The sequence below is a fragment of the Hyla sarda genome, chromosome 3 (genome assembly GCF_029499605.1).
Source record: "Hyla sarda isolate aHylSar1 chromosome 3, aHylSar1.hap1, whole genome shotgun sequence".
NCBI lineage: Eukaryota > Metazoa > Chordata > Amphibia > Anura > Hylidae > Hyla > Hyla sarda.
This window is the reverse complement of record NC_079191.1, coordinates 228,875,307-228,896,475: the sequence shown is the minus strand read 5'-3', so window position 1 is coordinate 228,896,475 and position 21,169 is coordinate 228,875,307. Positions and strand designations below refer to the sequence as shown.

At 41.1% G+C, this 21,169-nt stretch overlaps 1 protein-coding gene across 6 annotated transcripts in view; it reads left to right on the top strand.

Annotated features, from left to right (window-relative positions):
* Nucleotides 1-21,169, top strand: part of ASCC3 (activating signal cointegrator 1 complex subunit 3) — a 764,501-nt gene that overhangs the window by 193,995 nt on the left and 549,337 nt on the right. For all 6 annotated transcript variants that reach the window (XM_056566195.1, XM_056566194.1, XM_056566190.1 and 3 more), the window contains one exon: nucleotides 212-352. In XM_056566195.1, the coding sequence (XP_056422170.1) occupies nucleotides 212-352 (141 nt within the window). The remainder of the gene's footprint in view (nucleotides 1-211; nucleotides 353-21,169) is intronic.

Sequence of the window (21,169 nt, the reverse complement as noted above, 5' to 3'; positions counted from 1 at the left end):
TGAGGCTATATAAACAAAATCCATTGTCCTCTAAACAGCTGCACACTTATCCAGCGTCGATAACGACTTTTCATATATCACTATTAAGATTTTTCACTGTAAGTGCCTCGCATCATATTTCACAATAAATTGTGATTTGTACTGCTTGCTTTGGGACAAATGACATTGTGAGTTTTGCTCATTTATCAACTTAGTGTCCTTTTTTGTACAGATTGTGTATGTAGCTCCTATGAAGGCCCTGGCAGCTGAGATGACAAATTACTTTAGCAAGCGTCTAGAGCCACTGGGTGTCACAGTGAAAGAGCTGACTGGTGATATGCAGTTGTCAAAAGGTGAAATTTTACGCACCCAGGTAAGTTCAACTAAGGTGATATATTTGACAATTGCTTTATATTTTTTATGCCTTTTACTTTCACCTACTTGATATTACTGATTAGAATTTTATTTGCAATTTATGATTAAAGCAAATAAATATCCAGTCTGCTTGAGAAAAATTATACAGGTTGACAAGCAGTATGAAATTAGACAATAAACAAGTTCTGGTGATTGTTTTTTTACTGTTCTAACTTGATGTACTCTTCCTTGGTGCACATATCATTATTGCTCTTTATGTGGACTCATCCGACAACACTTTATATTCCTATTGTCAGCCCGCTGTGCTGTTATGTCTCTAGATGTAATGTCTTACTATTAATTTAATAAGCATCTGTCACTGCACCTTGAAGAATATAATTTAAATGAAATTTATATAACCCATGTGTAAGTCTAGTGCAAGCTATTTCTTTTAAATGGGCATGAGAGACAGAGAGAAACCAACCAATGTAGAATTTTGCATAATGAAACAAAATAAATAAATAATAGAATATAAATATAATTGACAAATATAACAGTCAGAGAAAAAACATTTGCAGTTTATGTAATTGAAAGGGTAATAGCACGTTGGGTTAATACATGTAAGAATAAACAGCAGGATAATACAATCTGGATTTAAAAACTTTCCAGAAGTGGAAGAGAACCTGTTCCTGAACTTCCTTCACCATGCCTTAATCACACACTACTGTTCCACATAGTAATTGTTTATATAGGATATAAGGTGGGTGTAAACTTCCCCCTAAATTCTCCATGCTGTGGTAACACAACTTTTCTGAAAGGTAAAGGATCATTCTGAAACATTACAGTCTATGATAGATCAATTCTTTACATATACCTTATATAATTCGTGTTTTACCCATTTTTTACCCATTTACCCAAGTCCAAAGGCATGATATGCCTCCTCCTTAACCTGATTTCTGCCCTTTAATAATTTGTAGATGTTTCTGATTCTATTCCCTTGAATCAGTGGTCATTTATTTGTCCTTTACTACTGTGGTGAGGGTGTGATGAAGGACAGATGTTATTACCCTAGAGGCAGATGGCATTAACCCCTTGTATTTGTGATGCAAGGGCGTGGTTAACCTCTGCACCACCCGAGTTATGACCACTGGATCCTGGGCTAGTCATGGAGAAATTCATGACTCCAATGCCAAGTTACTGAACTGAGGCAGACAGATGGAATAGTCTTTACAGCTCAGTTAGGCCCAAGATGGTGACCAGTGACTTCAGAGACTTGTAGTGGACTTGGCCAGAATGCTGCAGACCCACGCTCAATTTAGACAGATTTGACTAGAACTGACTAGACTTCACCCCTTATGTTGCTTACTAGGCTTTGACGTTCACCTGTGGGGCACTTGGTGATGGAAGCGTGGCTGCGTGACTAGGCCTTGGGTCTCCTCAGGACACCAGACACTCTCAGGTCTTGACTGTTCTTCTCCTCAGCTAAGACTGACTAGCTAGCAACTCCCAAGGTGTATATGGGGGAGACTTTGGAGGGGTCCTATAGGTCACCCACAAGTCATCTGGTCACTGATACCTTCCCTGGTTACAAGACTTGGTAACAACATTTAAAGGTACTTTAAAGGCGTTCTCATACATAACATGAAGCACTTGTTAGCCATTTATGATACACAGATTAAGGGGGGACTCAGGGGACACTGCAATAGAGTCCGCCAGACAGGACAGCAAGGTTACAGGGGTGCAACTCCTGTACTGGGCCGCCACACCATGTACAAGATCAGATTATTCTCTTTAGACCACCTCTCTAACCACTGAATCTTAGCTTGGCCCCCAAAGTCATTTGGTCTGGCCCGCTTAGGAGCCGTGGCGGGAGCAGTATACCCTTACTAGGAGCTCCTCATTCCTCACATGTTGGCATGTCACAACCCTCAGCACATCCACCATCCACACATCACAGTCCTGGTTGCGGCCAGCAGTGTTATCGGTGGCAAGGAACTGGAGCAATAACCACCCATCTCAACCTGCTCTCCTGCTGGAAGATCTCTATGTCTCCTTAGCCTGCCTCCATCCTCCACGTGTGCCTTCCTTAGCGTGACTTGATCATCAAACCGCCTCTCCTTTGTCCTGACCATCTTGTACAAGACATACTACAAACAGTAAGCGGCTGCCATTTTGATATTTGGCACCTCACAACCGACTTCACATCTCTCCTATCCATGGCATACTTACTGCTTGGCGAACCCTGCCTTGGCCAGAAGCGCACACTCGGGGGGCCAAACGGATCTAGAGCTGGAGGATCCAGGCTTTCTTTAATTGTGCTGGGATTGCGCTCTTTGACCTCAGGGTGCACGTCTGGTGCAGACGGAAGACTGGTATTTGATTTCTCAGGTTTCTGCTGCACCAAAGGGTTGAAAGGGCACAGGGAATGTACAGGTAATGGAAGCCGTGCAAAGCGTGCTACACTAGTATTAATATATAGATGTAGCTTGTGCCAACATTAACCTGTTAAGGATAAGGGGCGTACAGGTATTCCCATGCATCCTGGTACATAAGTACAAAGGGCATACCTCTATGTCCTGAATTTTTCTGAATCCTTAAAGGGGTATTCCGCCCCTAGACATCTTATCCCCTATCCAAAGCATAGGGGATAAGATGGCTGATCGCGGGGGTCCTGCTGCTGGGAACCTCGCAATCTCTCCTGCAGCACCCTGTGTCATCTGCTGCATGGAGTGAAGTTCACTCTGTGACTGATGATGGGCAATACAGGGGCCGGAGTATGGTGACGTCATGGTCCGCCCCCTCAATGCAAGTCTATGGGAGGGGGCATGGTGACCGTCACGCTCACTCCCATAGACCTGTATTGAGGGGGTGGGGTGTGACATCATGAGAGGGAGGGGCAGTGACGTCACCATGCTCCGGCCCCTGTATCACCCGTCATCAGGCACGCAGTGCAGCAGATGACATGGTGCTGCAGGAGAGATCATGGGGGGAGAGATGTCTAGAGGCGGAGAACCCATTTATGTGGATTTGAAGCAAGCAAAGGAGCTGTGCTCGCTTCAGAGCAGTGAATGTCGGCAGTGAATGTAGCCTCACTATCACTGCTTATGCTGGGCAGAGGCGATCCCGAAGCTACCTGGCATTTAACCCTTTAGAAGCCGTGATCAATGCCAATCACGGCATCTTAAGTGAAAGTTGAAGATTCCGCCCGCTCAGTGGAGCTCACAGAACCCCCCCCCCGCAATGTGCTTGTGGAGGTTCTGTGAGCCAAAATGGCGAAAGAGGGTCTCCTTATCTGCCTCCTGCTGCCCAATCGCTGATTCAATGATGTAGCCTGGCTTAGCCAGGCTATATCAGTGGCTTCACAATATTACTGTTTAATGCTATGCCATAGATATAGAACTGTACAGTAAATTAAATCTAATGATTGCATCTAAAAGTCCCCTATGGGGACTTAACCCCTTAAGGACCCAGCCAGAATATACCTTAAGGACCCGGCCATTTTTTGAACATCTGACCACTGTCGCTTCAAGCATTAATAACTCTGGGATGCTTTTACCTTTCATTCTGATTCCGAGATAGTTTTTTCGTGACATATTCTACTTAATGTTAGTGGTAAAATTTTGACGATACTTGTATCATTTCTTGGTGAAAAATTCCAAAATTTGATGAAAAAATTTAAAATTTTGCTTTTTTTTAACTTTGAAGCTCTCTGCTTATAAGGAAAATGGATATTTCCAATACATTATACATTGAATCACATATACAATATGTCTACTTTATGACTGCATCATAAAGTTTACATGTTTTTACTTTAGGAAGACATCAGAGGGCTTCAAAGTTCAGCAATTTTCCAATTTTTCACAAAATATTAAAAATCGGAATTTTTCAGGGACCAGTTCAGTTTTGAAGTGGATTTGAAGGGCCTTGATATTAGAAATACCCCACAAATGACCCAAATATAAAAACGTGTGTTAACCCTTTAGGTGTTTCACAGGAATAGCAGCAAAGTGAAGGAGAAAATTCCAAATCTTCATTTTTTACACTCGCATGTTCTTGTAGACCCAGTTTTTGAATTTTTACAAGTGATAATAGGAGAAAAAGCCCCCAAAATTTGTAACCCAATTTCTCTCGAATAAGGAAATACCTCATATGTGTATGTCAAGTGTTCGGCGGGCGCAGTAGAGGGCTCAGAAGGGAAGGAGCAACAATGGGATTTTGGAGAGTGAATTTTTCTGAAATGGTTTTTGGGGGGCATGTCACATTTAGAAAGCCCCTATGGTGCCAGAACAGCAGAAAACCCCACATGGCATACCACTTTGGAAACTACACCCCTAAAGGCACGTAGCAAGAGGTCTAGTTAGCCTTAACACCCCACAGGGTTTGACAACTTTTCGTTAAAATCAGATGTGTAAATGGAAAAAAAGATTTTTTCACTAAAGTGCAGTTTTTTCACCAAATTTACCATTTTTACAAAGGGTAATGGGAGAAAATGCCCCCCCTAAATTTGTAACCCAATCTCTTCTGAATATGGAAATACCCCATGTTAGGACGTAACATGCTCTGCTGGTGAACTACAATGCTCAGAAGAGGAGTCACATTTGGCTTTTTGAAAGCAACTTTTGCTGAAATGTTTTTTTAGGGGCATGTCGCATTTAGGAAGCCCCTGTGGTACCAGAACAGCAAAAAATACCCACATGGCATACTATTTTGGAAACTACACCCCTTAAGGAACGTAACAAGGCGTACAGTGAGCCTAAACTACCCACAAGTGTTTGAGGACTTTTTGTTAAAGTCGGATATGTAAATAAAAAATAAAAAAAATTTTTACTAAAATGCTGTTTTTTCCCTAAATTTAACATTTTTACAAGGGGTAATAGGAGAAAATGACCCCCAAAATTTGTAACCCCATTTCTTCTGAGTATGGAAATACCCCATATGTGGATGTCGAGTGCTCTGCTGGCGAACTACAAAGCTCAGAAGAGGAGGAGCGCCATTGAGCTTTTGGAAAGAGAATTCGTTTGGAATGGTAGTCAGGGGCCATGTGCATTTACAAAGCCCCCCATGGTGCCAGAACAGTGGATCCCCCCACATGTGACCCCATTTTGGAAACTACACCCCTCACAGAATTTAATAAGGGGTGCAGTGAGTATTTACACCCCACTGGCATTTGACAGATCTTTGGAACAGTGTGCTGTACAAATGAAAAATTTAATTTTTCTTTTTCACGGACCACTGTTCCAAAAATCTGTCAGAAACCTGTGAGGCGTAAATTCTCACTGTACCCCTTATTACATTATATGAGGGGTGTAGTTTCCAAAATGGGGTCACATGTGTCGGGGTCCATTGTTCTGGCTCTATGGGGGCTTTGTAGACACACGTGGCCTTCAATTCCGGACAAATTTTCTCTTCAAAATCCCAATGGCGCTCCTTCTCTTCTGAGCATTGTAGTTCGCCAGCAGAGCACTTTACATTCACATATGGGGTATGTTCTTACTCAAAAGAGATGGGTTTACACATTTTGGGGGGCTTTTTTCCCCCTATTTTCCCTTGTGAAAATGAAAAATGTAGGGTAACACCAGCATTTTAGTGAAAAAAAAAAAGTTTTTTTCATTTTCCCATCCAACTTTAATGAAAATTTGTCAAACACCTGTGGAGTGTTAAGGCTCACTATACTCCTTGTCACGTTCCGTGAGGGGTGTAGTTTCCAAAATGGGGTCACATGTGGGTATTTATTTTTTTGCGTTTATGTCAGAACCACTGTAAAATCAGCCACCCCTGTGCAAATCACCAATTTAGGCCTCAAATGTACATGGTGTGCTCTCACTCCTGAGCCTTGTTGTGCATCCGCAGAGCATTTTACGCTTACATATGGGGTATTTCCGTACTGAGGAGAAATTGCGTTACAAATTTTGGGGGTCATTCTTTCCTTTTACCGCTTGTGAAAATAAAAAGTATGGGGCAGCACTTTTACACTAACAGGCTGGTGTAGACCCCAACTTTTCCTCTTCATAAGGGGTAAAAAGAGAAAAAGCCCCCCAAAATTTGTATTGCAATTTCTCCCGAGTACGGAAATACCCCATATGTGTCCCTAAACTGTTTCCTTGAAATACGACAGGGCTCCGAAGTGAGAGAGCGCCACACACATTTGAGGACTAAATTAGGGATTGCACATTGGTGGACATAGGGGTATTCTACGCCAGTGATTCCCAAACAGGGTGCCTCCAGCTGTTGCTAAACTCCCAGCATGCCTGGACAGTCAGTGGCTGTCCAGAAATGCTGGGAGTTGTTGTTTTGCAACAGCTGGAGGCTCCGTTTTGGAAACACTGCCTTACAAGACTTTTTTAATTTTTATTGGGGGGGGGACAGTGTAAGGGGTGTATGTGTGTTGTTTTTTACCCTTTATTATGTGTTAGTGTAGTATAGTGTAGTGTTTTTAGGGTACTTTCACACTGTTGGGTTACGGTCAGTTTCCCGCTAGGAGTTTGCACTGCGGCAAAAAATTTGCCGCAGCCCAAACTTGAAGCAGGAAATTTACTGTAAACCTGTCCTTGTGAATGTACCCTGTACGTTCACATGGGGGGGGGGGCAAACCTACAACTCCCGGTTTCAAAACTACAACTCCCTGCATTACTGACAGACCATGCATGCTGGGAGTTGTACTTTTGCAACAGCTGGAGGCACACTGGTTGGAAAACCTTCAGTTAGGTTCTGTTACCTATCTCAGTATTTTCCATGCAGTGTGCCTCCAGCTGTTTAAAACTACAACTCTCAGCATATACTAATCACCGAAGGGCATGCTGGGAGATGTAGTTATGCAACAGCTGGAGGTACCCAACTACAACTCCCAGCATGCCGAGACATCGGTTTGCTGTCTGGGCATGCTGGGTTTTGCAGTTTTGCAACATCTGTAGGGCTACAGTTTTTAGGCCAGTGCACAGTGATCTCCAAACTGTGGACCTCCAGATGTTGCAAAACTACAAATCCCAGCATGCCCAGACAGCAAACAGCTATGTGGGCATGCTAGGTGTTGTAGTTCTGTATAGTGGTCTCAAACTGCAGCCCTCCAGCTGTTGCAAAACTACATATTCCAGCATGCCCAAACACCTGTCTGGGCATGCTGGGAGTTGTAGTTTTGCTACATCTGGAGGGCTTGAGTTTAGAGACCACAGTCTCGGACTGTAGCCCTCCAGATCAACTTACCGGCTTCCGTAGGATCCCGGGAGCCGTCCTCTTCTGACGCACGTCATTCCGCCCGCCGATCACCGTCGCCGCTGCCTCCGGACGGGTAAGTGGACGTCGGCGTTCGGTCCCCTTCGTTTCCCCGTTCTGCCACGCCTATTGTGGGTGGGCAGGACGGGGAAAACTAAAGTTAACCCCCCCCGCCCCCGATCTGCTATTGGTCGTCGCCTCTGACGATCCCCCTGGGCATTTGCGCGGGGTGCATGCTGATTGATATCAGCAGTCACCCCGGTCCGGTCCCCGCCTGGCGTATGGATACGCCCTGGGTCCTTAAGTACCAGGACGTCATGGCGTATCCATACGCCCTAGGTCCTTAAGTGGTTAAAAGTGTAAAATAAAAAATTAAAATCCCTAATAAAAAAATCTAATCCCCCTTATTTTCCCATTTTCAAAAAAACAAACAAATGTATTTGGTAAAACCATGTGCGTAAATGTCTAAACTATTAAAATATAATGTTACCATATATGTAGCCCCATATACGGAAAAATAAAGTTATAGGGGTCAGAAAATGACAATTTTATGCATACCAATTTTGTTAAAAAAAAGTGTTTGCCTTTTTTAAAATAGTATAATAATAGAAAAACTATATACAGTGGGTATCGTTTCAATTGCATTGACCTACAGAATAAAGATAATGTATCAACCAAACCGCCCAAAGGTAGTGAAATTGTAGTTATCTTTTACATTTCCGCACACAAATAATATTTTTTCATTTGCCCCATACATTTTAAGGTAAAATGAGAGAGGTCATTACTAAGCACAATTGTTTTCACAAAAAAACAAGCCCTCATATGGGTCTGTAGGTGAAAAATAAGAGTTATGGGGGAGACTTAGCAAAACCTGTCCAGAGGAAAAGTTGCTGAGTTGCCCATAGCAACCAATCAGATCACTTCTTTCATTTTTCATAGGCCTTTTTAAAAATGGAAGAAGCAATCTTATTGGTTGCTATGGGCAACTCAGCAACTTTTCCTCTGGACAACTTTTGATAAATCTCCCCCATGGATTTTAACCCCTTTACTCAACAGCCTGTTTTGTCCTTAAAGGGGTACTCCGGTGCTTAGACATCTTATCTCCTATCCAAAGGATAGGTGATAAGATGCCTGATCGCGGGAGTCCAGCTGCTGGGGACCCCCTTGATCTTGCACGCGGCACCCCGTTTGTAATCAGTCCCCGGAGCGTGGTCGCTCCGGGACTGATTACCGGCGACTACAGGGCGGGCGGCGTGTGACGTCACGCCCCCGTGTGATGTCCGGCTCCGCCCCTCAATGCAAGCCTACGGGAGGGGGCGTGACGTCACACGCCGCCCGCCCTGTAGTCACCGGTAATCAGTCCCGGAGCGCACACTCTCCGGGGACTGATTACAAACGGGGTGCCGCGTGCAAGATCCCAGTGGTCCCCAGCGGCGGGACTCCCGCGATCAGGCATCTTATCCCCTATCCTTTGGATAGGGGATAAGATGTCTAAGCACTGGAGTACCCCTTTAATGACCAAGGCAAATTTTCAAAATCTGACATGCGTCTACTTATTTGGTAATAACTTTGGAACGCTTTTATTTATGAAAGCGATTCTGATATATTTAGCGGTTTTTGTAAAAAAACAAAATCCGAAATTCTGCGAAAAAAAGAAAAATTTACAATTTTTCTAGACTTTACATTTTAAATAGTCATATCGCACCAAATGAATGGTTAATTCACATCTACATTATGTCTACTCTATGTTCCCATCATTTGATAAACATTCTTTTAAATGTTTTAGAATGTTAGAAGGTTTATAAGTTTAGCAGCAATTTTCAAGAAAATTTCAAAATCAGATTTTTCAGGGACCAGTTCAGTTCTGAAGTGGAATTCAGGGGCCTTTATGTTAGAAACCCCCATATATCACCCCATTTTATAAACTGCACCCTTCAAAGTAGTCAGCATGTTATTTAAGGGGCTATCCAGGAAAAAAACTTTTTATATTTATCAACTGGGGCCAGAAAGTTAAACAGATTTGTAAATTACTTATATTAAAAAATCTTAATCCTTTCAGTACTTATGAGCGTCTGAAGTTGAGTTGTTCTTTTCTCTGATGACACCTGTCTCGGGAACTGCCCAGTTTAGAAGAGGTTTGCTATGGGGATTTGCTTCTAAACTGGGCGGTTCCCAAGACACCTGTCATCAGAGAGCACTTAGACAGAAAAGAACAACTCCTCTTCAGAAGCTCATAAGTACTGAAAGGATAAAAAAATAATAATAGAAGTAATTTACATATCTGTTTAACTTTCTGGAGCCAGTTGAGATATATATATATATATATATATATATATATATATATATATATATATATATATATATATATAGTTTTTTTCCTGCATAACCCCTTGAAATAAGTGTATTTACCCTTTAGGCGTTTCATAGAAATGAAAGTAAAGTGAAGGCTGAATTAAAAAATTAATTTTTTTGCAGATTTTTAATTTTTATCCATTTTTTTTCTTTAACACAGAAGGTGTTGACAAATAAATACGACTCAAGATGTATTCCCTGAATTCTGTTGTATTTTGAAATATACCATATGTGGCCTTTATGCGCTACGTGTCTTTCACACAGGCCTCAGACATGTAGGTTTGCTGTGTGGATTTTGGGGCGTCCATTTAGTTTAGGATATTTTGTTGGCATCATATAAAGTCACAGAGGCCTTGGGGTGCAAAAATATTTTTGGAAGACAAGTTGATGCTTTCATTGGTACCATTCTGGGGTACATGTGTGTTTTTTATTTCATTTTTATGAGGAGGTATACATAAAAAATCCATTCTACGATTGTTTTTTATACATTTTTGTTTAGGTCGTTCGTCATGCGGTATAAATGACATTTTAACTTCACTCTGCAGGTCGATACAGTAATGGCGATACCAAATTTCTATGCTTATATTATAGTTCATTTATAGCATAAAAACAATTTTTGTAAAAAAATATTACGCTTGTAAGTGGCCTTTTCTATGAGTGATTTTTTGACTGACAACATTTTTTTTCTCTGACGCAATTGTGTGAGGACTCTGCCCTCTGCTTTCACTTTGCAGAGAGCCAATTGGTGATAGAGGGAGCTCCCTCCATCTGTTACCCAATAGACGCTGCGGTCACAGTGACCGCAGTGTCTACAGGGTTAACTCAGGATCGGAGTGCAGTTCCGATCCTTAGTGTTGCAGGTGGCCTCCTCTGACGGGGCCCTCCTCACCTCCGATCGCTTCACTGTGTGAAGCAGCGGAGGAGACCCCTGCCAGATCCCTGCTATTGGTCCATCTGTACTGACGGACCAATAGGAGCGATCACCGGCTGGGGACCACTGTGATTGGTCCCTGGCCTGCTTCAGGGACGCCCAGCCGCGCTGTGACAGTTTATTTCCATCAGGTACATGTATGTGGTATTGCGGGAAGTCATCCCTAATAACCACGTACATGTACCTGATTTTGCGTAAAGGGGTTAAAAGGAGAGGAGGAAGAAACTAAAATCCTTAAGGCCAAAATGGGGCTAAAGGGGTTAAAGTTGACATGGCTACATCTGTACAATAATTATATATGTCACACAATTACTAGTAGCATAGCATACTTTGCAAGAATTAGGGACATCTTTCTCTGAGAAATGTCTGTACTACTTTGTTTAGTTTCCCTGGCACCCTGCGCTAATAGGGAATATAGCAGGCTCATTTTAAGTTGATAATATTGTAAGTCCCGGAAAGTATTTTTACAAATCTCCAAATGGCCCTTGGCACAAAAAATGGTTCTCCATCCCTGTCTTAGTAGATTGGTAACCTTGGGACATGTACCTTAACCCCTTAAGGGCGCAGCCAATTTTATTTTTGCGTATTTGTTTTTTCTTCCTCCTAAATATCATGACTCTTGTCCTCCTCTTGTAATGACGTCACTCATTTTACCATAAAATGTATGGTGAAATTAAGAAAATACTATTTATGTGGGAAAACACAATTTTGTAAATTATGGAAGGCTTCGTTTTCACACTGTACAACTTACTGTAAAAATGACAGTTACATTCTGTGGGTTAATATGAATAAAATGATACCTATGATTACATACTTATTATTGCACCGCTTTAAAAAAAATCTCAAACTTTTTAACAAAATTTGTGCATTTAAAATCCCTCTATCGACCTATAACTTTTTAATTTTTTTGTATAAGTGGCGGTTTGAGGGCTCATTTTTTGCTCTGTGATCTGTACTTTTTATTGATATATTTGCATATATTGAACTTTTAAAACAATTAAAAAATTTTTTTTTTATATTATGTGACAAAAAAGCAGCAATTTGGGACTTTTTTTTTTTTTACGTTTACTCCATTCACTGTATGAGATCAATAACATTATATTTGACATTTATAAATTTTTTATATATCAACTGGCTCCAGAAAGTTAAACAGAATTGTAAATTACTTCTATTAAAAAATCTTAATCCTTTCAGTACTTATGAGCTTCTGAAATTGAGTTGTTATTTTCTGTCGAAGTGTTCTCTGATGACACGTGTCTCTGGAACCGCCCAGTTTAGAAGCAAATCCCCATAGCAAACCTCTTCTAAACTGGGTGGTTCCCGAGACAGGTGTCATCAGAGAGCACTTAGACAGAAAGAAGAAGCTCATAAGTACTGAAAGGATTAAGATGTTTTAATAGAAATAATTTACAAATCTGTTTAACTTTCTGGAGCCAGTTGATATATAAAAAAAAGTTTTTTCCTGGATAACCCCTTTAACCCCTTAAGGACTTAGCCCTTTTTCACCTTAAGGACTCGGCCATTTTTTGCAATTCTGACCACTGTCACTTTAAACATTAATAACTCTGGAATGCTTTTAGTTATCATTCTGACTCCGAGATAGTTTTTTCGTGACATATTCTACTTTAACATAGTGGTAAAATTTTATAGTAACTTGCATCCTTTCTTGGTGAAAAATCCAAAAATTTGATGAAAAAAAATGAAAGTTTTGCATTTTTCTAACTTTGAAGCTCTCTGCTTGTAAGGAAAATGGATATTCAAAAAAATATTGTTTTGAAGTGGATTTGAAGGGTCTTCATATTAGAAATACCCCATAATGACCCCATTATAAAAACTGCACCCCTCAAAGTATTCAAAATGACATTCAATCAGTGCTTTAACCCTTTAGGTGTTTCACAGGAATAGCAGCAAAGTGAAGGAGAAAATTCACGATCTTCATTTTTTACACTTGCATGTTCTTGTAGACCCAATTTTTGAATTTTTGCAAGTGGTAAAAGGAGAAAATTTATACTTATATTTGTAGCCCAATTCCTGTCGACTAAGGACACACCTCATATGTCTATGTAAAAAGTTTGGCGGGCGCATTAGAGGGCTCAGAAGGGAAGGAGCGACAAGGGGATTTTAGAGAGAGCATTTTTCTGAAATTGGTCTTGGAGGGCATGTCACCTTTAGGAAGCCCCTAGGGTGTCAAAACAGCAAAACAAAAACACATGGCATACTATTTTGGAAACTAGACTAAAAACTAAAAAAAAAAAAAAATAATTACATTTTTAAAAAGGGTAATAGCAGAAAATACCCCCCAAAATTTGAAGCCCAGTTTCTTCTGATTCAGAAAACACCCCATATGGGGGTGAAAAGTGCTATGCTGGCGCACTACAGGTCTCAGAAGAGGAGTAGTCAGTCACATTTGGCTTTTTGGAAGCAAATTTTGCTCTGAGGGCATGACGAATTTAGAAAGCCCCTATAGTGCCAGGACAGCAAAAAAAAAAAAAACACATGGCATACTATTTTGGAAACTAGACCCCTCGATGAACGTAACAAGGGGTTAAGTGAACCTTTATACCCCACAGGTGTTTCACGACTTTTGCATATGTAAAAAAAAAAAAAAATTTTACATTTTTAAAAAGGGTAAAAGCAGAAAATATCCCCCAAAATTTGTAACACAATTTCTCCCGAGTATGGCGATACCCCATATGTGACCTTAAACTGTTGCCTTGAAATACGACAGGGCCCCAAAGTGAGAGAGCCATGCACATTTGAGGCCTAAATTAGGGACTTGCATAGGGGTGGACATAGGGGTATTCTATGCCAGTGATTCCCAAGCAGGGTGCCTCCAGCTGTTGTAAAGCTCCCAGCATGCCTGGACAGTCAGTGGCTGTCTGGTAATACTGGGAGTAGTTGTTTTGCAACAGCTGGAGGCTCCGTTTTGGAAACAGTGGCGTACCAGACGTTTTTCATTTTTATTGGGGAGGGGGGCTGTGTAGGGGTATGTGTATATGTAGTGTTTTTTACTTTTTTTTTTTTGTTTGTGTAGTGTTTTTAGGGTACAGTCGCACGGGCAGGGGTTCACAGTAGTTTCTCGCTGGCAGTTTGAGCTGCGGCAGAAAATTTGCCGCATCTCAAACTTGCAGCCGGATACTTACTGTAAACCTCCGCCCATGTGAGTGTACCCTGTACGTTCACATTGGGGAGGGGGGGGGGGGGGACATCCAGCTGTTGCAAAACTACAACTCCCAGCATGCGCTGACAGACTGTACATGCTGAGAGTTTTAGTTTTGCAACAGCTGTAGGCACACTGGTGATGTATCACTGAGTTTGTGACCTAACTCAGTGTTTCACAACCAGTGTGCCTTCAGCTGTTGCAAAACTACAACTCTCAGCAGTCACCAACAGCCAACGGGCATGCTGGGAGTTGTAGTTATGCAACAGCTGAAGGTACACTTTTCCATAGAAAAAATGTGCCTCCAGCTGTTGCAAAACTATAAGTCCCAGCATGCCCATAAGGGAATGCTGGGAGTTGTGGTGGTCTGCCTCCTGCTTTTGCATAACTACAGCTCCCAGCATGCCCTTTTTGCATGCTGGAAGCTGTTGCTAAGCAACAGCAGGAGGCTGTCACCCACCTCCTACTGCTGCTCCGGGACACAGGTCAGTCCTTCGCCACCATCGCTCCTGGGGCCCCGATCCCAACAGGGATGCCGGGGATCGGGGTCCCCAGCTGCCGGGGTCCACGTCCCGCACCCGCTCATGTCCTTCGGAAGAGGGGCGGAGCGGGTTGCGGGAGTGACACCCGCAGCAGGTGCCCTGATTGGTCGGACGATAAACCGGCTGACGAATCAGGGCGATCGTGAGGTGGCACCAGTGCCACCTCACCCCTGCTGGCTATGGCTGTTCGGGGCCGTCAGAGACGGCCCCGATCAGCCAGTAATTCCGGGTCACCGGGTCACTGGAGACCCGATTGACCCGGAATCGCCGCAGATCGCTGGACTGAAGTGTCCAGCAATCTGCGGCCATTGCCGACATGGGGGGGGGCATAATGACCCCCCTGGGCGATATGCCGCGATGCCTGCTGAACGATTTCAGCAGGCATCCGGCTCCGATCCCCAACCGGCTAGCCGTGGGGACCGAAATTCCCACGGGCGTATGGATACACCCTGCGTCCTTAAGGACTCTGAATGCAGGGCATATCCATACGCCCTGCGTCCTAAAGAGGTTAAGCACGCGGCGATACCAAATATGTTTATTTTTTTAAAGTTTTTGGGGGGTAAAAAGGGAAAACGGACAATTTACTTTTTTATTGGAGGAGGGTTTTTTCAAATAATTATTTTATTTTCTTTTACATATTTTTTTTTTTACACTTCAATAGTCCCCGCTCATGTGCGCTATTACCGGCGGGTCCTTGGTTGCTGATAGCAGCCGGGACCGGCCGCGCATGACACGAGCACACGTCCTTGTGCATTAAGTACCAGGGCACCAGGACTACGTCCTATGTTGTTAGGGGGTTAATCTGAGGTGTAAAAGGTACTCAAAATAGCATTAACAGGACTCAAATGGGAGCTTTGTTGTACCAGACAAAAAGATGCCTTTAGGGATTCAACATATTTTTCATGTCAATTTTTTTTAGTTTTTAATATGAAATTTTTTTTTTTTTGTGTTCTTCAAGTCCTGTAGTCAAGCATAAAGGGAAGAAATGCCACAAACCAAAATTGCCCCTAGCAACCAATCAGATTGTTTCTTTAATTTTTGAAAAGGCCTCTGCACCATTTAAAAAAATCAAAGGAGGTTAGTGTAGTAAATATGATACCTTTATTGGCTAACTAAGAAGATATAGATTGCAAGCTTTCTAGCCACTTAGGTGCCTTGTTGGACATGTTTCAATTAAAAAAATGCACAAAAATGATGGGTAAAAGCAGCAATAAACAGCTATTTATTAAAAGCATTTAGTTCACTTCACTCTACACGGTGAGTAAAACTATGTGTACTTACATTTCTAAGAACTCAGAAGCTTTCTGCTTAGCCCCCTGACAGGTACAAACAGCTTTAAAGAGCTGTTATTTTGGTAGGAGAACTAATTTCCAAGAGCCAGATATAATAAAATGTCTCTATAAATAGCAATAACATTGATGTCTTAGGTGATGACATACTAAGTAGGGGCAACAAGACTGTTAGATTTGTGAACATCATGAGGCACGTTAACTTATAGAAAGATCATTTGGCATATCTTTGTTTCTCCTATAAGCGATAATATGATTTTGAGAAACATCTTCACATATTTTTTTTTGCATATCTTCAGCTTTTTATCGTCTTCTAATTGTTTTCTTTGCATAGTACATGATACGGCAGGTGCCATGTAGTAATCTTCTTGTCTGTGTATCTGACATTGAAAACAATATAATGACTTCGTTTTAAAGATTTTAGAAATATTTTAACTTGTTAAATGGTGTAAGTCCTTACACTTTGTAATATTGCGGGAGATTTCTCAAAACCTGCCCAGAGGAAAAATTGCTGAGTTGCCCATAGCAACCAATCAGACCTTGTTAAAAATGAAAGAAGCGAGCTGATTGGTTGCTATGGGTAACTCAGCAATTTTTCCTCTGGACAGTTTTTTTTTATAAATATCACCCATGGTCTTTTTAAAAGGGGTATTCACATCCTATACAATGATAGAATGTCTTTAGAATATGCCATCACATTGTGACTGTTGTGGTCCTGATCCCTAGGACCTCAGTGATCATTAAGATGGAGGGTCTCTGGTGCTTTGTTTTTCTCCTTCCACACCTTGGCCTCCCACGCTGTGCATAGCATACTTCACCTGAAACAGTGAAATTCCGTATATATATATATATATATATATATATATATATATATATGTACACCGTATTTTCCGGCGTATAAGACTACCCCCAACTTTTACAGTTAAAATATAGAGTTTGGGATATACTCACCGTATAAGACTACCCTTCTACCACAATGTACAGTACCTTACCAGTGATTGGCTGGTTGTTGTATACAAAGACTGCTTGGATTGGTCAGCTCTCCCTGTCTGCCCAGACGTCCCTGTCTCCAAAGACTATCAAAGCGGTACATGCCTCTTTCACCCGTCTGGCCCGCCCTTGTATCCTATTACCGTAACTCCTTTTCTGCCTCTTAGATCTCGCACATGCGCCACCCTTGTATCCCATTAATGTACCTCCTTCTCCGCCTCTCTGATCTCGCAAATGCACACCAGCGCAGCCTGTCAGATTTTGCACATGCGCACCTACGCCGCCTCTCAGATCTTGCATATTCACACCTGCGCCACCGCAGATCTCCCACATGCGCACCGCTTCACTGCAATCCTCAGGAGCGAGATCTGAGAGGCAGAGAAAGAGGTACGGTAATAGGGTTAAATAATTTTTATAGAGGATTTTTAAGAAATTACAACATGAGGTACGGTAATAGGATACATACAATGGTGGGCCGGACGGTTTAAAGATGCACGTTTTTCTGGACACAGCACCGCTCTCTCTCTATCCATACCCTGGGTGCCCCGCTCTCTCTCTATCCATAGCCCGGGCGTACCTTCCGACTGCAGCACCCGCCCTATAAAACGACCCCCGACTTTTGAGAACATTTTCCACGGTTAAAAAGTAGTGTTATACGCCAGAAAATACAGTGTGTGTGTGTGTATATATATATATATATATATATATATATATATATATATATATATTTGAAAATTCTCTCTTTACTAGTTACCATAAGGGTAGATGTATACTATGTTTTCTGTGGATTTGATGCTGTGCTCAATCATTTAGTTACACAGCATCAAGTCTGCAGCAAACACTGTGTTTGAATTTATTCTAAAAGTCTGTTGCTAACATAGGTAGGGGATAAGTGTATGTTTTAAAACTCCTGTCTGAATAGAGTGTCAGTGCGCATATTTTCGCTGTCTGTGGGAGTGCCAAAAATAGCCTGTGGATAGAGAATAAGGAATGTGACAAAATTGTCTTCATGGTGACAAAACTACTTTAGTGCCTTTTATAACCTGGTGTAATAAGAGTTCTAGCGAGTATGCACCAAATTTGTGACCTAAAGGGGAGCTGTGAGACTGATAAAACAGTTTGGTCCTGTTAGGCCCCATACACATCAAGTTTTTACAATATGTTTTGTGGTGGGACCATTGAGTTTAATGCAGCAAACATAGTCTCTTCCATTTCCAGAATGTAAATAATTTGCTAAATATACAGTATGTACAATGTATGCATATATACAGTATGTGTTTGTGTATATGGATGCATCTATATATATATATATATATATATATATATAATGTGTGTGTGTGTGTATATATATATATATATATATATATATATATATATATATACATACAGTTATCTCTCAACTTACAATGGCCTCAACATACAATAGTTTCAACATACAATGGTCTTTTCTGGACCATTGTAACTTGAAACCAGACTCAACATACAATGCTACAGACAGTCCAGATCTGTGATACCTGTCAATGGCTGGAAGAGCTGACCAAACAGAATGGACATTTCACTGGTAAAACCCCTGTATTACTGAAGTGTATGCACTGAATTCCTGTCTGGTAGTGCCCCCTACAGTACAGGGAGATACTAAATGTTCTATACACCTTACCTGTGCCAGGGTTAGCTGCTCCTTTGGACACCAGGTAAGGGCAAATCCATGTTACTTTTTTAGGACATTGCGTGTACTGTACAGCACCTGTCCTCTACATAGACCAGTGTTTCCCAAGCAGGGCGCCCCCAGCTGTTGCAAAACAGCTGTATGCTCCCTGTTGTGGAAACACTGACATAGACAGTGATTTACAGCTCCCAGCAGATCTTCCTTACTTTTATATGTAAGGATTTGCTTTATCTATATTAGTTATCTATTTATTTTTCTTTAATCCTCACTTTTTCCTATTTTTGGATGACATTTTGGTGCCTATAGAACCAATTAACAGCTTTCCATAGAGTTTTGGTCTCATTATACAATGGTGGCCCCAGAACCAATTAATATTGTAACTTGAGGGACCACTGTGTGTGTGTATATATATATATATGTGTATATATATATATATATATGGGTTGTATTTATTTTGTGTGCTTACAGTATGTTACATGCCTTCATAGAACATGATTTTTGTGGCTTTCAGTTGAATTAGTTTGTCTCTGTACGTGTTGTCAGAAATCTCAGGGTGCCATGTAATCTCCTAGACAAAGGGTTACGATACATCGACACAATGGGACTAATTTAAAAATTCTGCTTTTGTCCTTTCTGTAGTTGTTTTCCAGCACACTTTGCTGAGACATCCATTTTCCAGTTGAAGAAGAAAAAAAAAAAGCTATAGAGCACATTTATCAGAGCAAAGCAGTATATTTCCTATATAATCCGAGCCAGATTCTGTGTCGTTGTACGTGGCAAAGGATGAAGTCCTGTCCATTGTTTTTGCCCAAATATCTATTTATTAACACTGAAGAAACTGTTGTTTACAGCCAACTTTTATGGCTTCCCTAGTTTTAAAAACAAATCCCACACGTAAGCAGACAGAAGACATTTCACCCGAACAACCTTACTATTTCATTTTGTGCTATTTGGTAAATTTCATTATACTCAATTGAGTGAAGAGCTTTTACATTTTTTATGGTGTAATGGCAGCATGCAAAATTGCCTTCTAGAAAATGGAATCTATTTTGTACTTTATGGGAGAAAGGTTCCCGACTCCCGTCTCATAATGCAATGGTCCGTGCATGTTTTATTCCCTTACAGGTATAAAATTGCTAAGCAGAATTCAAGTAAAGGCACACTGTTAACAAATGTAGCCTCTCTGCAATACCAAACAAGACCATTTCCCGCTTTCAAAAATAAATCCAAGTGTACACGCTTTCAGAAAATGGGGTATGATTATTCCAGGTTTAGCAAGCGAGTGGCTCCGACTTTGCCTATGCCATTAGGGTATTAATATTACTAGAAAACATAAGGTATAGTGATCTTCTAATGGGCGCAGTGACCAAAGTTATTTACAAGAAGCAAATAACTCTATTTTGTTACCTAGTATCAGAACAGGGAATCTGTGCCCTTTAGAAACTTTCATAATTATTTCTGTCACTTGTGTCTGATAGAGTATAATGACCTTGTCATTGTGATATTTGTAGACGGGGCTTTGCGTTTGTAGCATGTTTCATTTAAATGATGTATAGAATATTTTTGCTATAGAGCACTTGGTGAAAAATTGTGAAGGCATAAAGCTGTTACATTCTCTATGGAGTGGATACTGTATTACAAGATTTTTTTTATCAGCGCAATGTTCTCTCTGCACAAAGACTGCTATAGTACTTCAAATGCTAATCCGATTCAGGCCTTCAGTGCTTGTTCTTCAATAAAGCATGACTTTCAGCTGACCTTCTGCTTACCCATATCTAAATGTGCTCATCTGAAGGGAAATCTCTTATAAAACCAGGATTAGAGCGCTAAAACTTTTGGAATCTATATTCGGAGACATTTATTTTTTTTTTCTTTCCACATTCCGTCTATGCTTTTTTTTTTTTTTTTAGCATAATGAGGCTTTAATTTCCAGCATGCATAAAATAGCCATCTCATTTCCCTATCAAATTACAGCCGCCGTTTTTTCTTAAAATATCATTTGTTTGAGCTGATGATCTTTTTAAATTTGCAATGAAGCAAGATAGCTAAAGAAGGGAATAGTTTTTGTTCCAATGTGGCACTCAGATGAAGAGCGTCTAAGCATGTCTTCTCTTGGCAGGTTTTGTTTCGCAGTTTATCGCGGCACTTCCTGCTGATCAACTTTTTAATCTGGTTTAAGCCTTTTAGATGTGATTTCAATTACTTTTTACCTTCAGCCAGAAGAATTAGCACATTCTTCTCCTTCATTAATATCTGGCTTAAACCGTTAATTAGATCTCCATGTGGTCTTAATGCTGACAGTCACAGGAAGCTTGTGTATTCTACATGTCCATATGTTTTCAGTGCATCATATAGAGCTAGGGTTAGGGATTGAATGATGTAACAGCAAGTACCAGTCCTCAGGTCTACAGTGTGCGGCCACGTTCATTGACTTTCTTCTTGTGTTTTCTGTTGATCTTTACTGCATTTAATATATGTGCACAAAGCATTTGTTGTTGCTAAGCTGCATTCTCCTTAGTACATTCTGTGTCAATCACCGGTGTCTCAGGTTTATGAAAGTACAGAGGTTTTATTAAGGACTTTGTATTTGGTACAGATTGTGAAATAAAGCATTGTGTACTGTAAGCAAAGGTTTATGTGAATGTGGACCTTCATGATATGTTTCCCCTCCCAAGTATTTCATAATGGGCTAAACGC